The sequence below is a fragment of the Physcomitrium patens genome, chromosome 4, assembly GCF_059467195.1.
Source record: "Physcomitrium patens ecotype Gransden chromosome 4, ASM5946719v1, whole genome shotgun sequence".
NCBI classification, from domain to species: domain Eukaryota; kingdom Viridiplantae; phylum Streptophyta; class Bryopsida; order Funariales; family Funariaceae; genus Physcomitrium; species Physcomitrium patens.
The window spans coordinates 12,437,413-12,457,783 of record NC_143413.1 but is presented as its reverse complement, the minus strand read 5'-3'; the positions used below and the strand labels follow the sequence as shown (position 1 = coordinate 12,457,783).

The 20,371-nt window shown below is 38.6% G+C and overlaps 1 protein-coding gene across 2 annotated transcripts; it reads right to left on the bottom strand.

Annotated features, from left to right (window-relative positions):
* Positions 1 to 510: 510 nt before the first annotated feature.
* On the bottom strand, positions 511 to 18,772 carry LOC112281705 (callose synthase 9). 2 transcript variants are annotated; one of them, XM_024518525.3, is made up of 48 exons: positions 18,018 to 18,772; positions 17,462 to 17,559; positions 17,157 to 17,296; positions 16,542 to 16,656; positions 16,070 to 16,180; positions 15,711 to 15,839; positions 15,371 to 15,439; positions 15,106 to 15,200; positions 14,633 to 14,756; positions 14,348 to 14,467; positions 13,827 to 13,997; positions 13,498 to 13,671; positions 13,094 to 13,196; positions 12,513 to 12,636; positions 12,133 to 12,322; positions 11,958 to 12,010; positions 11,656 to 11,716; positions 11,463 to 11,544; positions 11,234 to 11,283; positions 10,867 to 10,953; positions 10,451 to 10,539; positions 10,205 to 10,318; positions 9,924 to 10,026; positions 9,578 to 9,744; positions 9,008 to 9,128; positions 8,772 to 8,863; positions 8,588 to 8,654; positions 8,167 to 8,327; positions 7,849 to 7,958; positions 7,460 to 7,657; positions 7,133 to 7,201; positions 6,815 to 7,004; positions 6,467 to 6,584; positions 5,659 to 5,778; positions 5,352 to 5,467; positions 5,079 to 5,162; positions 4,704 to 4,816; positions 4,436 to 4,488; positions 4,141 to 4,317; positions 3,918 to 3,965; positions 3,370 to 3,525; positions 2,936 to 3,049; positions 2,490 to 2,578; positions 2,200 to 2,358; positions 1,860 to 2,082; positions 1,588 to 1,638; positions 1,258 to 1,440; positions 511 to 1,089 (listed from the first exon to the last, which is right to left on the bottom strand). In XM_024518525.3, the coding sequence occupies exons 1-48, from the start codon at positions 18,253 to 18,255 to the stop codon at positions 826 to 828; spliced, it is 5,883 nt and encodes a 1,960-aa protein (XP_024374293.1). In that variant the 5' UTR covers positions 18,256 to 18,772; the 3' UTR covers positions 511 to 825. The 2 variants fall into 2 exon arrangements, with proteins under 2 accessions (XP_024374293.1, XP_024374292.1); XM_024518524.3 differs by having other exon boundaries at positions 6,815 to 7,007; positions 18,018 to 18,713.
* Between the last annotated feature and the right edge of the window lie 1,599 nt (positions 18,773 to 20,371).

Genomic DNA, 20,371 nt, shown 5'->3' with positions numbered 1-20,371 from the left:
TATAGTAGGATTTTAAAATGCTTGAGGTTGTTTGATTTTTTAATGTTTTGTTGTGAAGTATTAAATATTAATAAATAATCTACATATGGTAGAGGTGATTTGTTTTGTTTGAAACCATTGTTTTGAGTTACATGTTCAAAAATAGCCATATTTGAGGATTAATAGAAGTTTTACCATCCACATGTATATGTGCAAGATGTAAATCTTTTCTTAATATATTTATCTACAACATAACAGATAGAAAAACCTTGTTTCTGTTGCTCTAAGATCTCCCTTTTAAATTCGTTGCTGATCCTACAACATGTTGTGCTAACAAAAGAATTCATCCATGGGCTCTAAAGAAAAGCAATCCTCATGGATTTATCAGTTGTCAATTGGAAAAAAAAAAGCAATTGTCACGAATTCATTTATAATATAGAAAAACCCAATTGTCTAAGGAACCATTTTACTTGACTTGGTTAAGACCCACAACTTTGAACATCCATAGGAGCCCATGCTTTAAACCCAAGAGAACTCAGAACTGGTTTAAGGGTATTAATGTCAAAAAGGATTGATCACTAAGTTCACCGATTGTGTCAACATTGGTTCATATTGTGGCTAAAATCGATACTATAGAATGTTCACGAGTACTCCAAACTCTTCTCATCAACATTACATTTTAAAGTACATGTTCAGTTCCATACAGAACTGTACATTAGGTATTTTGCAAAAAGATGCTACCACCAAAGTTTGAAGAGTAACCGCCTAACAAATACACTAATTTCAATAGATTTAGAATGCTAACTGAGGCAGTAATAATTCACTACCTATACAAAATTGATAACGTTACCTAGTTTTTGAATGCTGGGATTGATTTCCGGCAACGTCAGGGTTGCCTCCAGCCAGCAGGGTTGATATCTCTAGTCCTCTACTGAACGCCTGGTTGAAGACAAGACGAGTCTGGAAGGTGGAGACGAATGGGAACCAGGATAGAAAGGCTATGGGAATGAACACAATTGCTCCAATGAATACGTCGTACAGTCTTGCTATAGCTAGAACGAACTTCCACAAGCGCAGTTTTTTCATCACTGGCTTTAATGCAATTGCGATCTGTTGCCATTCAAAGAAGATACAAGCGGTTTCAATAAGATCTCTATATTTGAATCTCGATCTTTCTGAGACCTTAGTAGATGAGAATACAGCTCTAGATGTTAAAACAACAAAAAATACTAAAAAAAGTGCGGAAAACAGCCTCGGTAAGAGTGAGGAGATTCTCACAGATAGAAGGCCCCAACCCGTGGGGATAAGTGATAACACACTTGCAAACACGTCGCCGATCGTAAGACTTGTGAAAGCTACAGTGAAAATCAAGCCGCAGATGACGCCGCAGAACACAACTAATTGAAGGATTCGTACTATGAGCTGGAAATTCGCCAAAGATTTCTTGCTCAAGGAAAACACCTTCACACCAAATACCGAAGTAAAAATGAATTTAACAGAAAATGTACAATCAAATCCAAACAGCTCCGACTTCCTACACATAACTTTGGAAAGGAAGATTAACAAGTAAAAGTGGATTCGAAACAGCGGCCAGTTAATGCTGCTCACCTTGAATAACACCACTATAAGCACTAGCACACACCAGGAGAACCCATACACCTGCATGTCACAATCATAACCGAATAAAATCACAGTGACAAAGATAGAACTATGTTAGTGTTTGGCGCTTGTGGAAATGACACATGTCATGGCAAGTAACTCATGCATTGTGGCCAGATGATTTAGAACAGGGAGCAATAGTCGTCGTGCTAACAAATATCCTCGAATGCAGACATGGTTCTTAACAATGTGGAAATAAGCGCAGAGGGCAGACTACTAACCCGGAAACTCTTGTCATGGCCAGCGACATTAAGAGAATACGCAACACCGTACTGGACCATGAAAAACCGCAAGCTGAGTGCTATCTCCCAAAATCGCCCCCGGAGCGTTCGAATGTGTGATATTTGGCCCTTCCACCAGACTTCCCAGCATTTATCATCCTTTTCATCCTGGCCTTCTTGTTGGAACATCCAGTTTGTCCAATTTTCGAAGTCTTTCACAGTCCTGTGTGTAGGTGACAGAATTATGAATGAGAAGTTGATATAGAGGAAGAAAGTACCAGGCATGACAGTAAGAGAACCAGGATATCTGAGTTAAGGTGAAGAATTGCGTGGTACTCACTTTTGCCACTCGAATCCCGAGGGATTAAATATGTAAGGAGCCCATAGCCATGCGACGGCAAGAAACCAACTGCTAAATGTAAGTAAGATGTAGGTGAAAGTTGTCCGTTCTGGAGCTCCGTATATCAGGTACACAATAAGCAGCAGCATAATCTCCAACCTACACCGAGGAGAAAGTTGTGAACCGGAGGCATTTCCACTCTTGAGGATGGAATATAACTTGTGTGGTCTAATACATTGATCAAAATAACTATACGCATGCGGGAACACTGTGGTCAAGAGTTAACTTACGCTTTCACAAAATGGGTTCTGGAGTAATTTCGATAATTTTCAGCATATTTGATATGTTCGATAACGAATCCTCGTCCAGTGCTTGCATACTGCGTGAAATAACAGTCAACTAATATTAAGAATCAGGATCCATCCATAAATACAGGTATAGTATGCCTTGACAAATAGAAAGCGACTTGTTCGCTAAGTGACACTCTGGAAATCTGTCGAGTAATGTCGAGCAATGAACACGTCAAAGCTTGTATCAAAAATTTAAATAACCTATGGACATGCACCAACTATAATTTCTGATTTAGTTTAGCAGCAGTACTGTAGAATACGAGAGAACTCAATCTCTGGTAGCAAAAGTTTCCACATCATAACTTCTTGAATGTCTCATTTGGTATTTCGATTGCAAACTTTCTAAACAAATGCAGTTCTTGGAGAGAAAGGCGAAGACAGTAAACCTTGGCACCTCCGTGGAGAATGGTGCGGCCGAAATAGTGTGTTCTTGTCCCAAGCGAAAAGGTGAAGAAGACTGAACTCAATTGAAACTGCATTGTGAAAAAACTTGTAATTGCCTGCAATCCCAGTGGTTCGAAATGTCAGAAAGAATAAATAACAGTGTGTAATACAGAATGAGAGCTAATGGCAATAAAAGGAAAAGGTACAATTGACACAACTAGGCAAAGGGGTGAAGTCTTACAACAGCAACACACTAGCAAGTCATGATGAATAGCTACACATTATTAAGATATACTTGACCGCTAGGTTTCCAGGTAGCCATGTTTTTGTGATTTGCTGCCCTGATCTAGTTCAACGAAAGATATACGAGGCGTAATGAGTTTCGGAAATTAGAGTCAAGCTTCTGGTTGACAACACAGTTGGATGTATTTATTACCCGCAATAGTCCCTCCTCCAGAATGAAATTCATGATCATCGGTACAGCAGTGAAAACACCAATTTGCAATAAAAATTGTGTATCAAGTGCTGATTGTAATGCCACATTAGAGGCAAGACCTTTAATTTTGAGTTGTGCGTCCACTCCAGATAGTGCCTGTTCCCGAAAATCAAAATCAGGAAATGTCCAAAGTTTTCAAATTTGACACTGGCGAGATACAGATCATATGAGTTATCCACGCTATGTGGTACGTCTTTGTGGAGCTATTTTGGTAACTTGTAAAAGGTTTCTTCCATTTGTGAAGTTAAGGGACTTGAATAACAGCAGACCATATATCTAAAGCTCGATAACTAGATGCACTAGACACAGCAACGTATAGACAATGTATAGATAGGTACACAAGGGATATATATTCCAGTACAGGAAAGAAAAAACAGAAGGACAATTTTATATATGAATTGAATAAATATGAAAAAAAGTTAAGCAATCATATGGTAAAACAAATCTGAGTTCAAAAGATGATGAAGTTGTCATATGATAGAACATACCAGGTATACCTTGCCGTAAAGGAACACATATACGGTCAAGACAGTCAACTGCCAGAAACCAAGTGAAACAAAGATGACAAAATTCTTACTGAAACATACATAGATTCAAACAACATAAGACAAAATCAATAAAAGGAAGAAATATAGGAAAAACAAGCATAATCTGCTTACATTCACCTCGAACTTCTAAAATTAAACTGACAATAGATAGTGCAGAACGTACCATAGTCGTGAAGTAGTAACCGACTGTAGTAAAGAAGAAAGACATCATTCGAAAGAAGTCAAATAGATGGCCCAACCGATAAATATCACGACTAAGGGTTTGCTCCCCATTTCCAGAAGCTACTTTCCCTTCAAATGCCGCAATTTGATTCAATCCCACATCTCGCCCTTTGCCACACTGAAAATACACAGAACCAAATCAACAATTGTAAATTGAAGTGCTCATTTCAAAACATAACTACTACAGATTGGATTAATCACCAAAGGCGTCCGATGCGTGTATGAATGCGTGCGACCTGAATATATTCATGATGAGTAATATTCCCTAGTCGTAAAGTGGAATTGAACCCTGCAAAAGAAGTGAGAAAGTTTATCATTATAAACTAGAAAACATGCTATCGATGACAGACACAGACAACGTAAAGTATGCCATAGAGGGAGGACTCTCAACCCATGCCAAACATGGAAATGCGTAACAAATTTCATTATCTGTAGTTTTCCCATACTCTGCAACAAGCATAAAATCCTAGCCAAAAGATCGTCATGTCAAGTGATTTATTAAACCTGCAAAAATGTCTTCACTAAGATTGATCTGCTTGGATGACTTGCTAATGCCTCCCCTTGTGATGTGGAAAATGCGGTCAAAGACATCTGGATGCCCATAGTGCATTCTCACTCTGTAAAACACACAGTAAATTGCTAACTAAATAGTCGAAAGGGAACTATTGGTTTCCAGATAATAGAAACAAATCGGAATTCCCCGATTTTGTGGATAGGCATGAGAACTGAACAGCAGCTACAGAAAGAGAAACGGAGTAAAAAAATTCATCGTGTACGCTCACAAGAACTTGCATCCAAGAGATTCCAACGGATGAAGATTCCATGCGAATATTAAGCACAAAATTAACGCAGTGTATCTAAGATTCAAAAAATACTAACTTGAGTGGTTTTGCAAGAACCCGTTGTCCCAAAGTAACGAAGCTCCGCTCCTGCAGTGACATGAACCACGCCAAAGAAGAAACACTGCAACCAGAGAGATGGTTAGGGAGGGCTCAGAAATGACCTCCAGAGGATGAATTTTTGGAAGCTCTCCGTAAGATGATCGATTGGGTAAGAGTGGATAGATTGATATTCTGTCCTTCAACAGTGCTTAACAATGCATAACTTTCAGATTAAAGCTAATGAAAGGTAAGATGCTGAAAATAAGTCTACCTTCCAGTGAAAACATGCTCACGAACACCAAGAATGGTAGGAAACCGACCCCCATATTGGATTTCAAATTCTTCTAGGAGGTTCCTCATCTTAAAAGTTTCTTCTAAGTAGTGCTCCTGCGTCAATGCAACGTGCTCCGAAATATGATGACACTTCTCATCAACGAAAAACTGTGTAACTACTGTGCAGGTGTTCGAACAAATCGCCACCCCAAGTTTGTCACAAAGGAACTAAAACATATATATATATATATATATATATATATATACAGCGAGAGAGAGAGAGAGCTAGAGAGAGAGGGATGTACCTGGTTCATGTCAATAGTTTGAATGGCCTCTCCACGAGTAAATACAATTGCATGGTTTTGGTTTTCAGGCTTGCCCTCTCCCAGAATAACTTCTCCAGGCAATTTTATGGAGTAGATTTCCTGCAGATAGTAACAAATCAACAGAATTTCGGAGTTGACCTATACCTATTGCACATTTCGACGTCACGGTGGGTCTCTGCTGGCAGATGAGGCTTAACTTTTGTTTTATCTCCTACATTCATTAGAACGGAAAGATCATGATGAAAAATCTAAAACAAAACACTTAATTATTTAGTACAAATTAAGGCGAAGTAAGTTGCCAACTTGTGAACATGCTCCGACCGGATTTTTGTAACTTTAACTCGTCAACTTTTTGAGTTTTCCATTATGGACTTCCCTGAGACATTATGTCAGTAAGAAGTCTACTGCAAGATAAAAGAAACTACGGACACGCCAGTACGAGTGATACTACACTTTTCACCATTGTGGGGTTTCATTTGACACTGTACAAAATAAGCATTCTTAGCTTCATTTGTGCATGCACACATGTCAAACAAACATATGTCAAGCATGGAAGACTAACGTGTATTTTAATACGGTTTCATTCCAGTGTGATGCTGGCGTTTCGAAGGTGAGTTTGATCAAAATATGTCCAATCGGTCAAAAATGGCTGACATTCTCAAACGACTTAGTATCTCGAGGCTTCATGATGTCTTATGCAGTACATAACCTCTAGACGTACAATAATTAGATGGAAGCAGCTGAAAGCATTAGAAATTCTTAAGACCAGCATTCTTAGAATCAGCACCTGATCATTCCCATCCGGCAATCCTTTCATGAGTTTAGAATAGTATTCGTAAACTTTCGTCTTGTCCCGCTTCGTCACCTTGGCCTTGTGAATGTAGGAAATTCTTAAAGAATCATATCTGCCAAAATATTGATGCAAAGAAAAATTCAGCTTGCGATGGAGGCCGAGATGAAACTTCCAACGGAAAGAGGAAAATCATCTAATAAAGGTCACAAGGATTACAATAAAATAACATCTCAAAACATCTATAAGGTATCCTTTAGAAATTTACAAGTAAGAAATGATCATTCAAAAACATAATAATCGTGCATCAAAAACATAAATTTAGAACATTGGAAGTGAACACACTCTTTCATCAACCACTTAATATCTGTAGCTCTTTGCCGATCTTCAGGATTGGTAGACTGCTTTTGTTCCCCGTAAAGTTGAGCACTAACAACATAAAGAAACTTCAACTCCGCCTGAGCTCGAGCAGTTACGACACCTGAATCTGATGGAGAACTAGGTGTTGAATGATGAAGTCCTTGTTCTAAATCCTCTGCTTCAATCCGCAACAAACGTATAAATGGAGGACAGAGTGTTGGGTACAATAACGAAATATGATGATAGAATGGCTATCCAGTACAATCTTACTGAGTAACCATTCGACAACCCCAAGGCAGTTACCTGATCCATAAGTGGACTCCTGTTCTGCTTGTAATATAAGAGCCTTTTTATAGTACATCATCCCACGAACTGCAATGCATGAAAGAATGGTCAATGTGAAGGGTTCGAAATCGGTCACAGATTTCAGAATCGCCAACCTATACGAAGATGGGAGCCAAGAAAGCTAAATACCTTACACGGAAGAGACAAAAAGAATAAAAATGTTTTGAAAATTCCAGTGAAGGGACCCAATCGATTCTTCCCGGATTCTTGACACGTATTATCCTATCTTGATATTCAAATTCATTGAGATACAGATGAAACCAACACAGCGGATACTGCACTCACCTGTCCTCGCAAGAGTCTGTCCTCGATATGAAGCCCAAAGACGTAGCTGGTTCTTGTCCTCATCCACCAGATCGTCCAGGCTTCTCGATTTTTCCTTCTCCTTCTTATAATCCTTCTTAGGGAGGACTGTCTTCGCAAAAATCCTCCGAGCTTCAAGGTCATTTGGGAATTGTCTCTCCAGAAAGTTTTTCCATTCATCTACAAAACATGACGATAGCAAGAACACAAACTTAACTAAACTAAACAAGGCTATTCTGTTAAATTTGAAAGCAATAAATTAAATCGCCCGCAAAATGATGCCAACGCGAACATTCTTCAAAAATATTACACACCAAGGGTAAAGTCCTGCAAAAACATGGGATAATCTGGGACCAGAGAATAACACAAACCTGGAACAATAGTACTCAGATAATATATTATGGAGATACCATCATCGTTTGGTTTAGTTAGCTTTTCGATACTGTAAATCACATCCTCTGAGTAGTACGGCGTGAACACACTGAACAACCATCCGAAAAGACAGATTTCGTTAGTTTGACTAGAGGACTGATAGCACATGTCGTTTTGAGCAGTAGGAAAAAATACATCCATTCATTTTAAAAAGAGCAACATGCAATACATGAGAGAACCTCCCACAAATAAAAATACCTGTTCCATTCATATTTTTAAACAACGATTGGAACAAAGTGGAAAACCGAAGAACTGACCTGAAAGAAAACATTTTACGGACAGGAGGTGATTTGGGCATTGTCATAAACAAAGAGTTGCTAAAGAACTCCAAGCGTCTGCGAGCCTCTTCATTCACTGGAACTTCTGAGGCTGATTCCTTACTTGTCAAAATACTGTTCAGTCTACGAACTTGTGAAATCTGTACATCAAAACAATCAAGCCAAACCATGGTCAATATGGTGAAACCAACTTGACGTGAGCCAGGGAATGATACCTGTAGTTTATTCTAATTGGTTGCGTCCTAAACTCCAAAGCAAGCAGGGACTACTGGGCTTCAAAATGACCTTTCCAGAATACGAGGCAGTAGAATTCGAGTGCAAGAAAGTATGCGCCACAGAGAGCCGAACGTTACAGTAAATGACACATATAGTTCACAGGCGAAAGTTGAAAGAAACGTACGAATTCATGAGTTGGGAGAGAAAACTCTGAAAATAGTTGTTGATCCACTGAAACGTTAGTTTCCTCCCTATTCCCAAACCATGACAGGATCAGCTTGCTATCAGAAAAAATGTATGAGTCACCTACGATTCAAAATAGCTTATGGAAGAACAGAACGAAGAGTGAAACTAATTTGGATTCAAACCTCACAAAGTCCCTTGTCACCATGTCATAAAGATCTAGTAATTTTTCCCGAACTGCAGCAACTGTAAAAACCTCATTCGCAGCCTCATTGATCTGTTACACAGGGACCAGGCGAAGAAAATTTATCACGCAAGAATAATCCTCACGATCAGGTACTAAAACTGCCCGCATTCATTATAGCATGATGCGTTAGAGAAACATCAATCCATCAATCGCAAAACTGAATGTGCCGTTTACCAGAACACCCGTCAGATTTGCAACTTTATCCAGCAATTTCGTAAGCTTATTGAAACGAAATATGTCATTCAAATGTTCATCAGGTTTGATAGCCTCCACGAGGGCGAAAATGCTTTTAACCCTGACACTCAACCGGAAACATTAACATTAGCATGACTTCCAAGAGGGCAATATTAAGGACTAGCTCAATGTATCATCAGGAATCAAGACTTCTTCAGTAAGTAGTCCAGCATGCCTAAACCATTGCTTCCGACACTTGACGACTAGAAATCCAAAGAACTTCAATCGCTGAACCACTGTGGATAATTTGAAAATCACCCCAAAATTATACATATCAATTTGGGCCTAATCCAACCAAATCCTTCACAATAAATTTAATCATGTGAGTATGTACCATTGTGGTGCAAGTTTGGATTCAGTCCAAAACCTTCTATGAAACATCAAGTTTGCAACTTTAAACCAAAGATAAATTAAACCCTCCGCACGATAGACTTAACCTAAAATCTAGCTTAGAGAATGTCGCAACAAAACACAATACATGGTTAATTTTTAATGAGGCTCGAAGCATACCATAGAACGCCTTGGTCTTTCACCAGTAGGTACTCCAATATATTTTTACAAGAATAGTAGGCCTCTTGTACAGCATACATCATATAGCGATCATCCTTTATTTTATCCCACAGCTCCTTATTTTTAGATTGTTTGTATGCATTTACCGTGTCAATTGCAGAAAATACCTGCATTAACCACAAAAACCCATCCTTGACAACTATGAAACTTTCACAAAATTAGGAACTTCATATCGACAAGCAAGATCGAACCCACATACAGTAAATGACAGATTATGCAGGGATAGAACTAGGATGAATCATCTTAAACGCGGAGCTAATTAGCATGCAGAAATGTCCATACGGACCTTATTAGATAATAAAAACAGAGGCCACTGGATCAATAAGAGATCGTTTAAAGGTGGCGTTCTTGAAACTTTATTATTAGGCATGAGTAACAACTCCTTTTCCCTGCACAAAAATAATAAAAGCATGAGATCTCCATCAGAATGGATGGAAAATAAGATCAGCGATGATGCACTACATGACAAGATGTAAATGTTTGGTAAAAGAATAACGTGAAAGAGTGAAGAAGTTCTAACAAGAGTTGGCCATTCCTAACACTCAAGAATACTATATTCCTTCTTACTTGTTGCTGATAAGATCTTCTTCACGTAAGCATGTGATCACTTCGTTCCAAATAGGGGCGAATTTCATGGCATTAACCTTAGATTCATCGTTGTTAACCGATTCCCTCGAATTTCTGCAATAATAAATGAACAAATTCAGATTAGCATCACGACTTCAATAGTTAAAGCTCCACGTGTTTTGGAACTCGTCATAATGCATAATACACACATACAGACACACTTCACAGATAATGTAGAGTATTTACTTCTGAAAGGATTCATGGGGTAACAGCTTCGTCGTAAATGCTGATGGCAAGGAAAAGAAGCGGCGACGCAACATTTCAAGGTCTCGGATCTGCCACATTGAGCACGTAATGAGCGGAAAGGTGAAGAAAAAAGCATCATCTTGAAGTCTAAACCGTACTTTTCTCCACCTCAACCGAACATGGTGAAGTGTATTAATGTTTCTCTAGTCCAGAGTTTCACTGGAGTGCATATGATAATCGTCCTCACTAACAGAGATTTCAAAAATGAAAACCACAGACGCATCAAATACTCAACAGGAGCCCTACACACGCAACATGGAGATATTTCAGTAGCTTGTGAAGCAACACAGTGAAATTCAAAAGCCTAGGACACACTACAAATGTAATGTACACAGGGACATCGAATAACTGCCAACCTCTCCGAGTCCGATCCGTGCTCCATCAAAACCTCCAACAAGTGCAGATATAACTGTATACCAAATTTGTAGGTCCAGAAAATAAATCTGACAACACACGCTGCACGTTTAAAAGGTTGGCACAATGTAATCAACTATATTGAACGAAACGACACACATCTTTACGGGTTGATTTATAAGCATCATACTCTATTTCTCTAACTAGTCCTTAGGTAGCAGTGCTATATCTAGCACCTCACACCATCGTATTTCTGAATTTGAGGAATATAAAAAATTAACAGACAGAATTCTTCTACATATGTAGGTAAGATTATCCTAACCAAAGCTACAGCTGGTTCAAACAATGACTGATGGTGCGAATAGATACCATCACAACTGGAGCCCATAACGAAGCAAGTGTGAGCGCGTTATGATTACCTTAAACAGACCACCAAGAAATATTCAGAACAATGCACAAAAAATCGAGCAAATTACAATCCTCACTTGAGCGACCCAGAACCAAATGCAACGATGAAAAACATGCTAGTTTGTATGGAGTAGGGAATCCAGCAAAGACTGGGACCCCAGATAATACAAGTTCGTTGTACAGGAGTTACTTTTTGAAACAATATCCCTCCATCGATAATTGATGTCTGTGAGGTCGATGATAATCCTGGTTGGCCCCACCATACTTTTAATCTGCATTGCAAGTCACTCATTTTTGTAGGTTAATCCTCCGACACACCGGACTTCTCACTTCTTTAGAAACAGACTCACTAGACACGAGAAAATGTCCAGAGAAGAAACTACCTGAAGGAAATAGCTGAAGGAGAACTTGCATGCGAGGACGATCGCCCAGAATACGAGGTACCTAAGATGTATCCAGCAGTTTCATGTCAAAAGACGAAGAACCTTCTTTCTGAAGTATATTCATTAGTACTTTTTAACTCCTGATCATGTGTACGAAGCCAATGTGGAATGAACAAGGAAAAATCCCCTCAATTATACTCGACGTGTATTAATTTCGGGCGTTTATGAAAATTTCAAAACAGAAACCGCCCTCAAAATACCAATAAAGCTTATTGCTCACGAGTTGGTGATGAAATGCTTACGAAAAGTAATCGCTGGAACTTTCGCGCATCCCGCGTCCCACATAATATTGCTCCTAATGAATAAATTTTGAAAAGAACATTATGCTAACTGAGGATTTGTTCATAACTCTAGCTTACTTTGCACAGCAACCATACCACAAGAGAACACAGAAGAAAACTGAACACATATGTGTACCTGGTGCACCCACTTCAAAAACCTTGTGGGGCCAAAATTCGAACAACTCGCAGCTAGTATTCGGAGCCCCGGCATGTTTAAAAACAGCCAAATAAAAAGTTCAGATCCTCCGTAGAATATCAAGGGAATGCAATAAAGCCTAAACCATGTACTTAATCCTGATCCACTATTTTGTTCCTGAATTGTTTTCCTGTCAAGATGAAAAACAACTCGTTGACACGTCATCTTCACTAAATGAAATTTAAAGTCGCAACACGTCGTCAAGTTGATAGACATTCATACTTCAGCAAGGTTTTTCTATGATAAAGAGCATAAGCTTACATCCGAAAATAATTGCCACACAAAATCTTTCACCTTCCAAGCAATGGTCAGCAGCTTACACATATAGGATGGTAATAATTCCTGAGAAACCAGCGAACCAGATTAAACTCAACCACACTCTTGCCACAGTGCGGTACCGGGTGCTTCTGTATGCACCGATCATTAGGATTACATCTAACGCAGCTGCAAAATACAAGTAGCACTTATCAGAGAACATCACTTAACCAGAACACAGATAATAAGAAACAGCACGCACAAGTCTGGGCACAGAATTAATAACAATCTTTGAAATGTTTACAAACTTGCACAACACATTTATTAGCAAAACCATACACAGTCTTAATGGATCCTTGAATAACATGAAAAAGACCATTTTATTACCGTATCAATGCTTGATGTGAATACTGTCGAGCATGAAATAGCATTTCCTCAGGAATGACAAATAAAAACGAAATACTAACCTACACGTAGTTCTGAATTACATCATTTCGTTATGAGATTCAAGCAAGGTATCTTCTGAGCTGGCAATTGCCATGGACACATATTGCAACCCGAAGAAACTATCTTGATCTCAGGGATTTCAAAAATATAAATAACTAAGTAAATAAATAAAATCCAATCAACTGAAAGATTGGCTTACACTGTAAAAGTTTCATAATAAAATATGTAGGACCCACACTCAAGACATACTTGATGTTGGCATTGTTCAACTTCCCATCACAGAAGGCAAATATTGCAAGACCCTAACAGTACAGAACCAGTAGATTAGTTTCCAAGGTGAGAGGGCTAGCAAGTTTAGAAGTCCTCCAATACAAAATTGCTGAAGCAGCATCAAGAAGGAAGTCCATTAACAACGTCCCAGCATAAAGTGTACGATTTAAAATCTAATTGGAAAAACATGTGTGTTACAATAAACCATAGAAGAGAAAGGAATTAATAGGTCCAAAACTAGAGGCTAAGCTATGTGGGATGAAATCTGTATTGGATGCTTGTTGCCAAGGACTAGGACACATTTGTGGTGCAATGTGTAGACAATTATTCAACCTGAAGCATGCAGACAAGGAAAATCCAAAGTCGGTGGAAGCTATGATACAGGTGAAAACCGGTGCGATGCTCGACAAAATTAGATTTCCCTGCTTTCCTCTCCATCGCATGCTCTCCTTCCGAACGATGGTTTTGTTCCAGAAGTGGCATTTGGTCTTGTGCCTTTCGAAATTTCTAGATCCCAAATTCACCCATATCAGTCTTACAAACCTCAAATTCGATAACCAACAGCTTTGGCGTAACGGTACTTAAGTACAAAGATCAATTCCAATTTATGAGATTATGTGAGAAGTGTGAATTCAAATCACATGCCAGGTGCTTTGACTTACAAATTTTTTGACCTTATCAGAAACCTGCATTGGCTTCACAAAAAAGCCCGAATGTAGCCTCCACGGCCAACTCAATTCAAAGCAAGAGGGAGCCCAGAAATACTCATTAAAATCATCGTAGTTTCGCCAACTTGAATGCGGAGATTTTCCATGGTTACAAACCTTCGCTTCCTGCATGAGATTCAAGTGAAGAGACTCAAAATCGTGTGCAAATGTAAAACACAAGCTCTGAGTTGAATAATAGTTGGTGATATATCAACTTTAAAAATCTGGCTCTAATTGGTAACATGAATCCGTAGTTAAAGAAATAAAATTAACAATAAACCTTAAAACCAGAAAAACCAGAAGTAAACCATTTGATTGCACACATAAAAATCACGATAGGATGATGATCTGGAGTAACCAAATATTATTCGAACTAAATTGAGAAAGTTATGTTTCTACGAGCTATAAGAGCGGTTAACACCACAAATTCAGGCTCAAGGTGAATCTCCACCTCGAACAGGCCCCTAGAATCTTACCGCAGCCACTACTTCATAAACGGGTTTGATAATCGCATCAAGAAATGTTTCAGAATCTTTGAGGATCGTTGACTTCTGATTGAAGGGATTATTCAGCAGTTCATAAGTCTCAAATGCCATCTGTACACCAAATACAAACATAGTTCAAAATACTGTTTTCATTAGACCCGTTGTTATAGACAACAAGAAAACAAAACAAAACAAAAAAGAAAAGGTCATACTCTCCTTTTGCCATTAATTTGGATGTATTTGAAATTACTAATTAAACAAGGCGGAGAAACTCACATGATGGAAGATGTAACAAAGGCACTCCGGTAGGAACCGCACGTTTGCTGCCTCTCCCCAGATCAAGAGATATAGGGCAGCCCAAAAGAGCTTCATTGATCTTGGAGAAGAATCTAGTGGTTTCCTACATATTTTATGTAATACAATACCAACCAAGAATCAGAAGACCTTAGATCAGTTAAATGAATTCGATGTTCCTATGCGGAAGTCGAGTTGGTGTAAACCAAACCAACCATGCCATTCTTAGTGACTACGTCATACAATTACATGAACAATGTCATGAGTTGCTGCTGATTTCCAGCTCTAAACTGTCAAATTCCAGGAATATACATAACTTGTGCACATTCACCGAGTCAGCAGCAACTTGTGAGCAGCGTCTCAAATGATGCAACGGTCAAGTGAATCCAGGTAGAATGTCGGCTGCTAAATACCTACGTAAGATAAATACGCTGGATAATAGCACGTGTTCTTACCGGCTCGTAGAGTTCACCCTCTTCACATATTTACACCATCGTTCATAGTTTCCCAGCAATTTTTCCTCTACGTTGGAGATGGCTTTCACGATATTCTGTGAGAACATGATGCACAGTATCAAATCAATATTACATTGTACAATCCCCATTCTGCAAGTTTCAACAAAACATAGAGGAACGGATGTCTATTCCACTTCACATATAAGATCCAGCCATGTCATCAGAATACATATAAGTTTTAAAAAAGGAAGAAATAGAAACCAACATTCACGCGTGACTGTGCGTTGGCCACAAGGAGGAGTAGATGCTCTCGCTGGTTCAAAACGTTGTCAGCCTGATCCTCAGACGAAGTCAAATTCATTAGTACTCAGCAATGTGCCGGAACATAACTAGATTATGAAAACACAAGGCAACCATATTCCAGGTGTTAAAGCAGAAGAGAAAGACATCACACCAAGCCAAGTGCAGTCCCAGAAGTACGAGTAGAAGTGACTCGATTATATGCCCTAGGCGTTCTCGCTGGGTAGTAACACTTGGATTTCGTTGTAGAATGCTTAATCTATAAACTCAAACAAAAGACGATAGATTCAATTTAAAGACAGTACCTGAAACCCAAATGCATATTGGAAAAAGTCGAAAATATCCAGGTTCCTCATTTTTGGCGGCTTGAAGTCGACACCGAATTCATGACCACCAGATGGCTCAAACTCTATGCTTTTGATGGCAGCCGTTATCTACATTCACAATCCATGTCACCTATGTCAAGCTCTGCTGACAGCAATGAGGAGATCTCGACCCATTTTAGAGTGCAAGGATAAAATTACAATAAATAAAGACCTCGGAATGCTGGGTAAACTGGATATTGATATATCAGCAGAGACAAACAGAAATCAAAATCTCGAGAAAAAGATCTCAATGCCCATGTATTGTGAGTCAGTACAAAGTGTTGAGTTCTGGGCCTTACTTCTGGAGAGTATTGAAAAGGATTAACCACGCCTGGAGCCTCAAAAGGTATAATATTGTAAGCTTTGAAATCGTTAACCTTTTCCGCAGTCTTCTTCAGATCCTCTTTCAGCTGAAAGATAAAGGGTTACTAAGCATGTAGTTATAAATTTATCCATCATTTCACTTATGAATCTGTAGTGAGTTACTTGCAGCAGTGCAATTTTCTACTCCAATTAAAAAAAAATCCTGGTAAACATTGCAGTACTATCGTCACAAAGGTTAGACCTCGAGCCCGTTTAAAATAAAAGAAAAAAGAAAAAGAAAAAGAAGCAACTGGGTTCATCAAACTTTCAATAGTCTGAGGATCACCCGAGTAAATTTGAAGGCCCAATCAGACAAAAGGCAACCAGTTCTATAATCAAGACCATTACTGGCTTCGGAAAAGGTGTGATTTAGAAATGCCAATGAGCGAGTAAACGAAGAAAACTTACGTCTGAATCAAATTGCACGTCCTGATTCGTTTTCGGACTCAAGTAATCAACTACCTCATTCAGAATCTGTGACGTGATGTAAACTTTCCTTTTCAACTCCGTCCACTCTTCGGGTCTGCATCAAATTCCATGGAACATGCTTCAATTTGGCATGCAGATAATTCTTCTATTGTACCAGGTGCGATACTCCTGATCACTTCTTATGGAATTACAAAACTTTGTCATTGGATTAGTTTGAGTGAGAGGAGAAGTAGAGAAGTTGAAAAGAATTGCTTCGAATAGAGGGAGATTAGGAAATGAAGTTGCTATTAGAATGGAAAGAAAAGAAAAATAAACAAATAAATAACAATGCTGGAAACACACATGGAGCAAACGTTCTCATCGGAGGAAATATATGACGCATTAAGCAATGCTGGAACAATTTGCAAAACAGTAGTAAAGATTTCTAGTTCGTATGGATCCTCCAATTGCCCATGATATTTGGGTTTGTCTTGAAAATAAGAGTGTCATGCAACAATCGATGAGTCGTAAGCTTTCGCACAGCTTAACTAGGTCGTAAACATGATACAAGTAACTCTGGATCACGGTAGTAGGAGAGACATAAGAGTAACATACGTTTTATTATATTTCTTGCGTTGCTCCCGGGACACGTTTTCATCCTCGAGTCGATCAATATGACCCTTTAAGTACTGGTAAAAGTCTTGAAGCATACTTATAGCTTCACTCCGATCTGTTTTCTCCCCATCAGCTCTTAACTGTAGCAGAAGAAAGTACAGAATGAACGGAAACGTGAGCATCACAAGTGGTTCATGCTGATGAAATCTAAACACCAGCATCAATTCAAGGTTTTCAGAGGTCAAATCAATATTAAGTCTGCTTAACAAAAATCACTCATCCAAACTAAACATTCCATGCTTTACCTTGATAGCCTTTAGCAATCCCGTCTTGAACTGCAACACTCCCCTGGATTCACTCTTTGGATCCATTTTTTGCGATAAGTCGTAAGCATACTCAAATACTGTTGCAAACAAGAAAATATTACATAAGAATAATTTGAACTACACTTTTTATATGTGAATATGGAGGAGAAGAAGAAAAAGAAGATGAAGCTTAAGTTGCATACTCTTAATTACAAATGTATGAATGATATCAAAAAGATGATACAACCTTGAACTCAGGCGCCTTCAACTACAAAGCTAGATGATAATAAAATCCATAACTACACTTCGCAATCCACCTTATTGCTTACTTGCTTCAGTCAACTGAAAAATATTGAGATATGAAGTCCTTACAGTGTCGAAAGTGGTAAGCAAAGAGCCGGCTGTAGTCGAAAAAAAGAAAAAGAAAAAAAAAAAAAACTTCTCTATGACAGGAATAAGCGTTGCAGCGTCAAATTGGACAGAGTACAAAAGCGTGTACTAGGGCGTGCATTGAATCAGTATTAAAAGGGGGGGGGGAGTTGATAGTTCCACGTACAGATACGCGCGACAATTGGATAATCGTTCTCCACATCATGAGCCGTTTGTAATATGTCGGATATCTTATTGTTCTGCTCCTGCAAGAATTGTGGCACTACCGTATCCTCGTACTCTCCACGGGATAACCTTAGAAAAGGTCGCTTTCCCTTTGCATCAATCGCCTTCGAAACTAGCTCCTCCCATCGCCCAACCACCCGCCTTCGCTCGAGGTGCGGCACGTGCGAGTGCGGCGCCATCACTGTGTCAAATCCACCTGCTTCCCAAAATACTTTCACCTACACTTCACAATCGACTTTTCCGATTCCTAATCTCAAACCTCATCCTCTCGATCGACGAAGCTCTCATACACCCGCTACAACGACGCACACACTGCCACACACTCCTCCCCCTCCCCCTCACAAATCCAATCCACAACAGTATCCGCATCAACACTCATAGCAAAATGCTCAACAAAATGACTTTAGTAAGTTGTGTTAAAACTCCATCGAATTACAACAACATCATCACCGACAATTCCTGACGGAAACCTCCCCCCACGCACAGTCAATCCTCCCGCTTCACATTCGAACCAGAAATACGGTCAACCGAGAGGAGAAACTTGGTCTAGAATCCGATCTGAAGAGACTGACATATTGCACTGAAGAGATGCAACGATGGAAGACTAAACAATGCGAGCAAAACCGGCAGATAATCGGTGTGCGGGGCCGAAATGCATGGCTAGAAACATCGTGGTGTGCTTTCAGACCAAGTTTGGGCGCGCGGTAGGAGAAAAAGGCGAGAGAGCTCCCAACTAGTTGAGGTTGACTTGCGTCTGCAAGATCGGGGAGAGAGGGAGGAAGTCCACCAAGACCCCCTCTTGGCTCCGGCCGTCGGGATGAAGATGGGGTCTTCGCCCTGGATCTCGAATTGCGCGTTGCAGTCTACCGACAATCGGTTGCGGCGATCACTGCGATAGGGCGTGGGCAACTAGCTGTTCCCAAAGCGCGTTCGCTAAGTCAACGACGATATCGCAACTGGGGAACGTCCGAAGAGAACCTTGCTCGAGAATATTAGGTGGAAAGTAAGGCGAGACGATGGCCACGCGAGGAGGTCAAAATGGAGGCTGGGTCTGATGGAACCCTCGCTCATCCATCCATCCATCCATTGAACAATGTTACGATCCAACCTTTTACTTTAAAGAATCTATTACACGTTGGTAAGAAAGTAAATAATCAAGGAATAAATGTGAGTCTAGATCATCTTATTCCTATCTATCATAGCATATCTTTGGCATATATATATATATATATATATACATACATACATACTAGTTGAACTTGTGCTATCTTTGGCATATATATATATATATATATATATATGTATATACACACATACATATATACATACATACTAGTTGAACTTGTGCTATCTTTGGCATATATATATATATATATATATATACATACATACATACTAGTTGAACTTGTGCTATTGTTACAGACGATATGCAAAAAATTAGTTAATTTTGTTCAAGAAACAACTCCTAAAGTTTAATCATAAGAAAGAAAAAATTGTGCTAAGTTATTTACTTATGTGTTTTATATAGAGATTTATATAAAAATGGTTGTTGCCCAATAATCAACACTTGCCTAATAATCAACAAAGTGTAAGTCATGAAGCCATAGAAGGCCCATATTGCAAGTGCAAGTTAGGCAGCCAACCCATTTCCAATAACTTAAATATTTTAGCATATTTGTCATAAGTGTATGAAAAAACAAGGTACTACTTCAATGGCTCCAAAATCCATGTTAGAGAGATAAAGTTCTCTTAGATGAATGCTCTTATTTGTATTATGACAACTAAGTATTTTCAAATTTGTAAGTTCTTTTAGATAAGGTTTTAAGTACAATGAAATATTTTAGAAGTTTAAAGAATCTCTTATAGATACTTATAAATATTTATAAAAAATTTAAGATAACTATAAAAAACCATAGAAGCTTCTAAACTAATAGAGAAAAATTTCGAATATTCAATTAATTTACAAAAAAAGGCACATGCATTGAAAAGTAGTAGATATTTGATGCTTTGATTTGTTGTATGGTTATAAAAATTGTAGTCATCTTTATCAAATTTATACATTATAAACATCAGTTTATACAAAAATAATACAAATACAAATAAAAATAAATCTTAGTATCTACAATATTGATATAGATAAAAATTAGAAAAACTAAATAATATATTTGAAAATTTTAATATGTTTTTTTTATGATTTGGTGACACATTCTTTTGGTTGACTATTTGATATGATGACGAATATTTTGATATTTTTTTGACAGAATATCTATTAGATTATAAATATAAATAAAACTT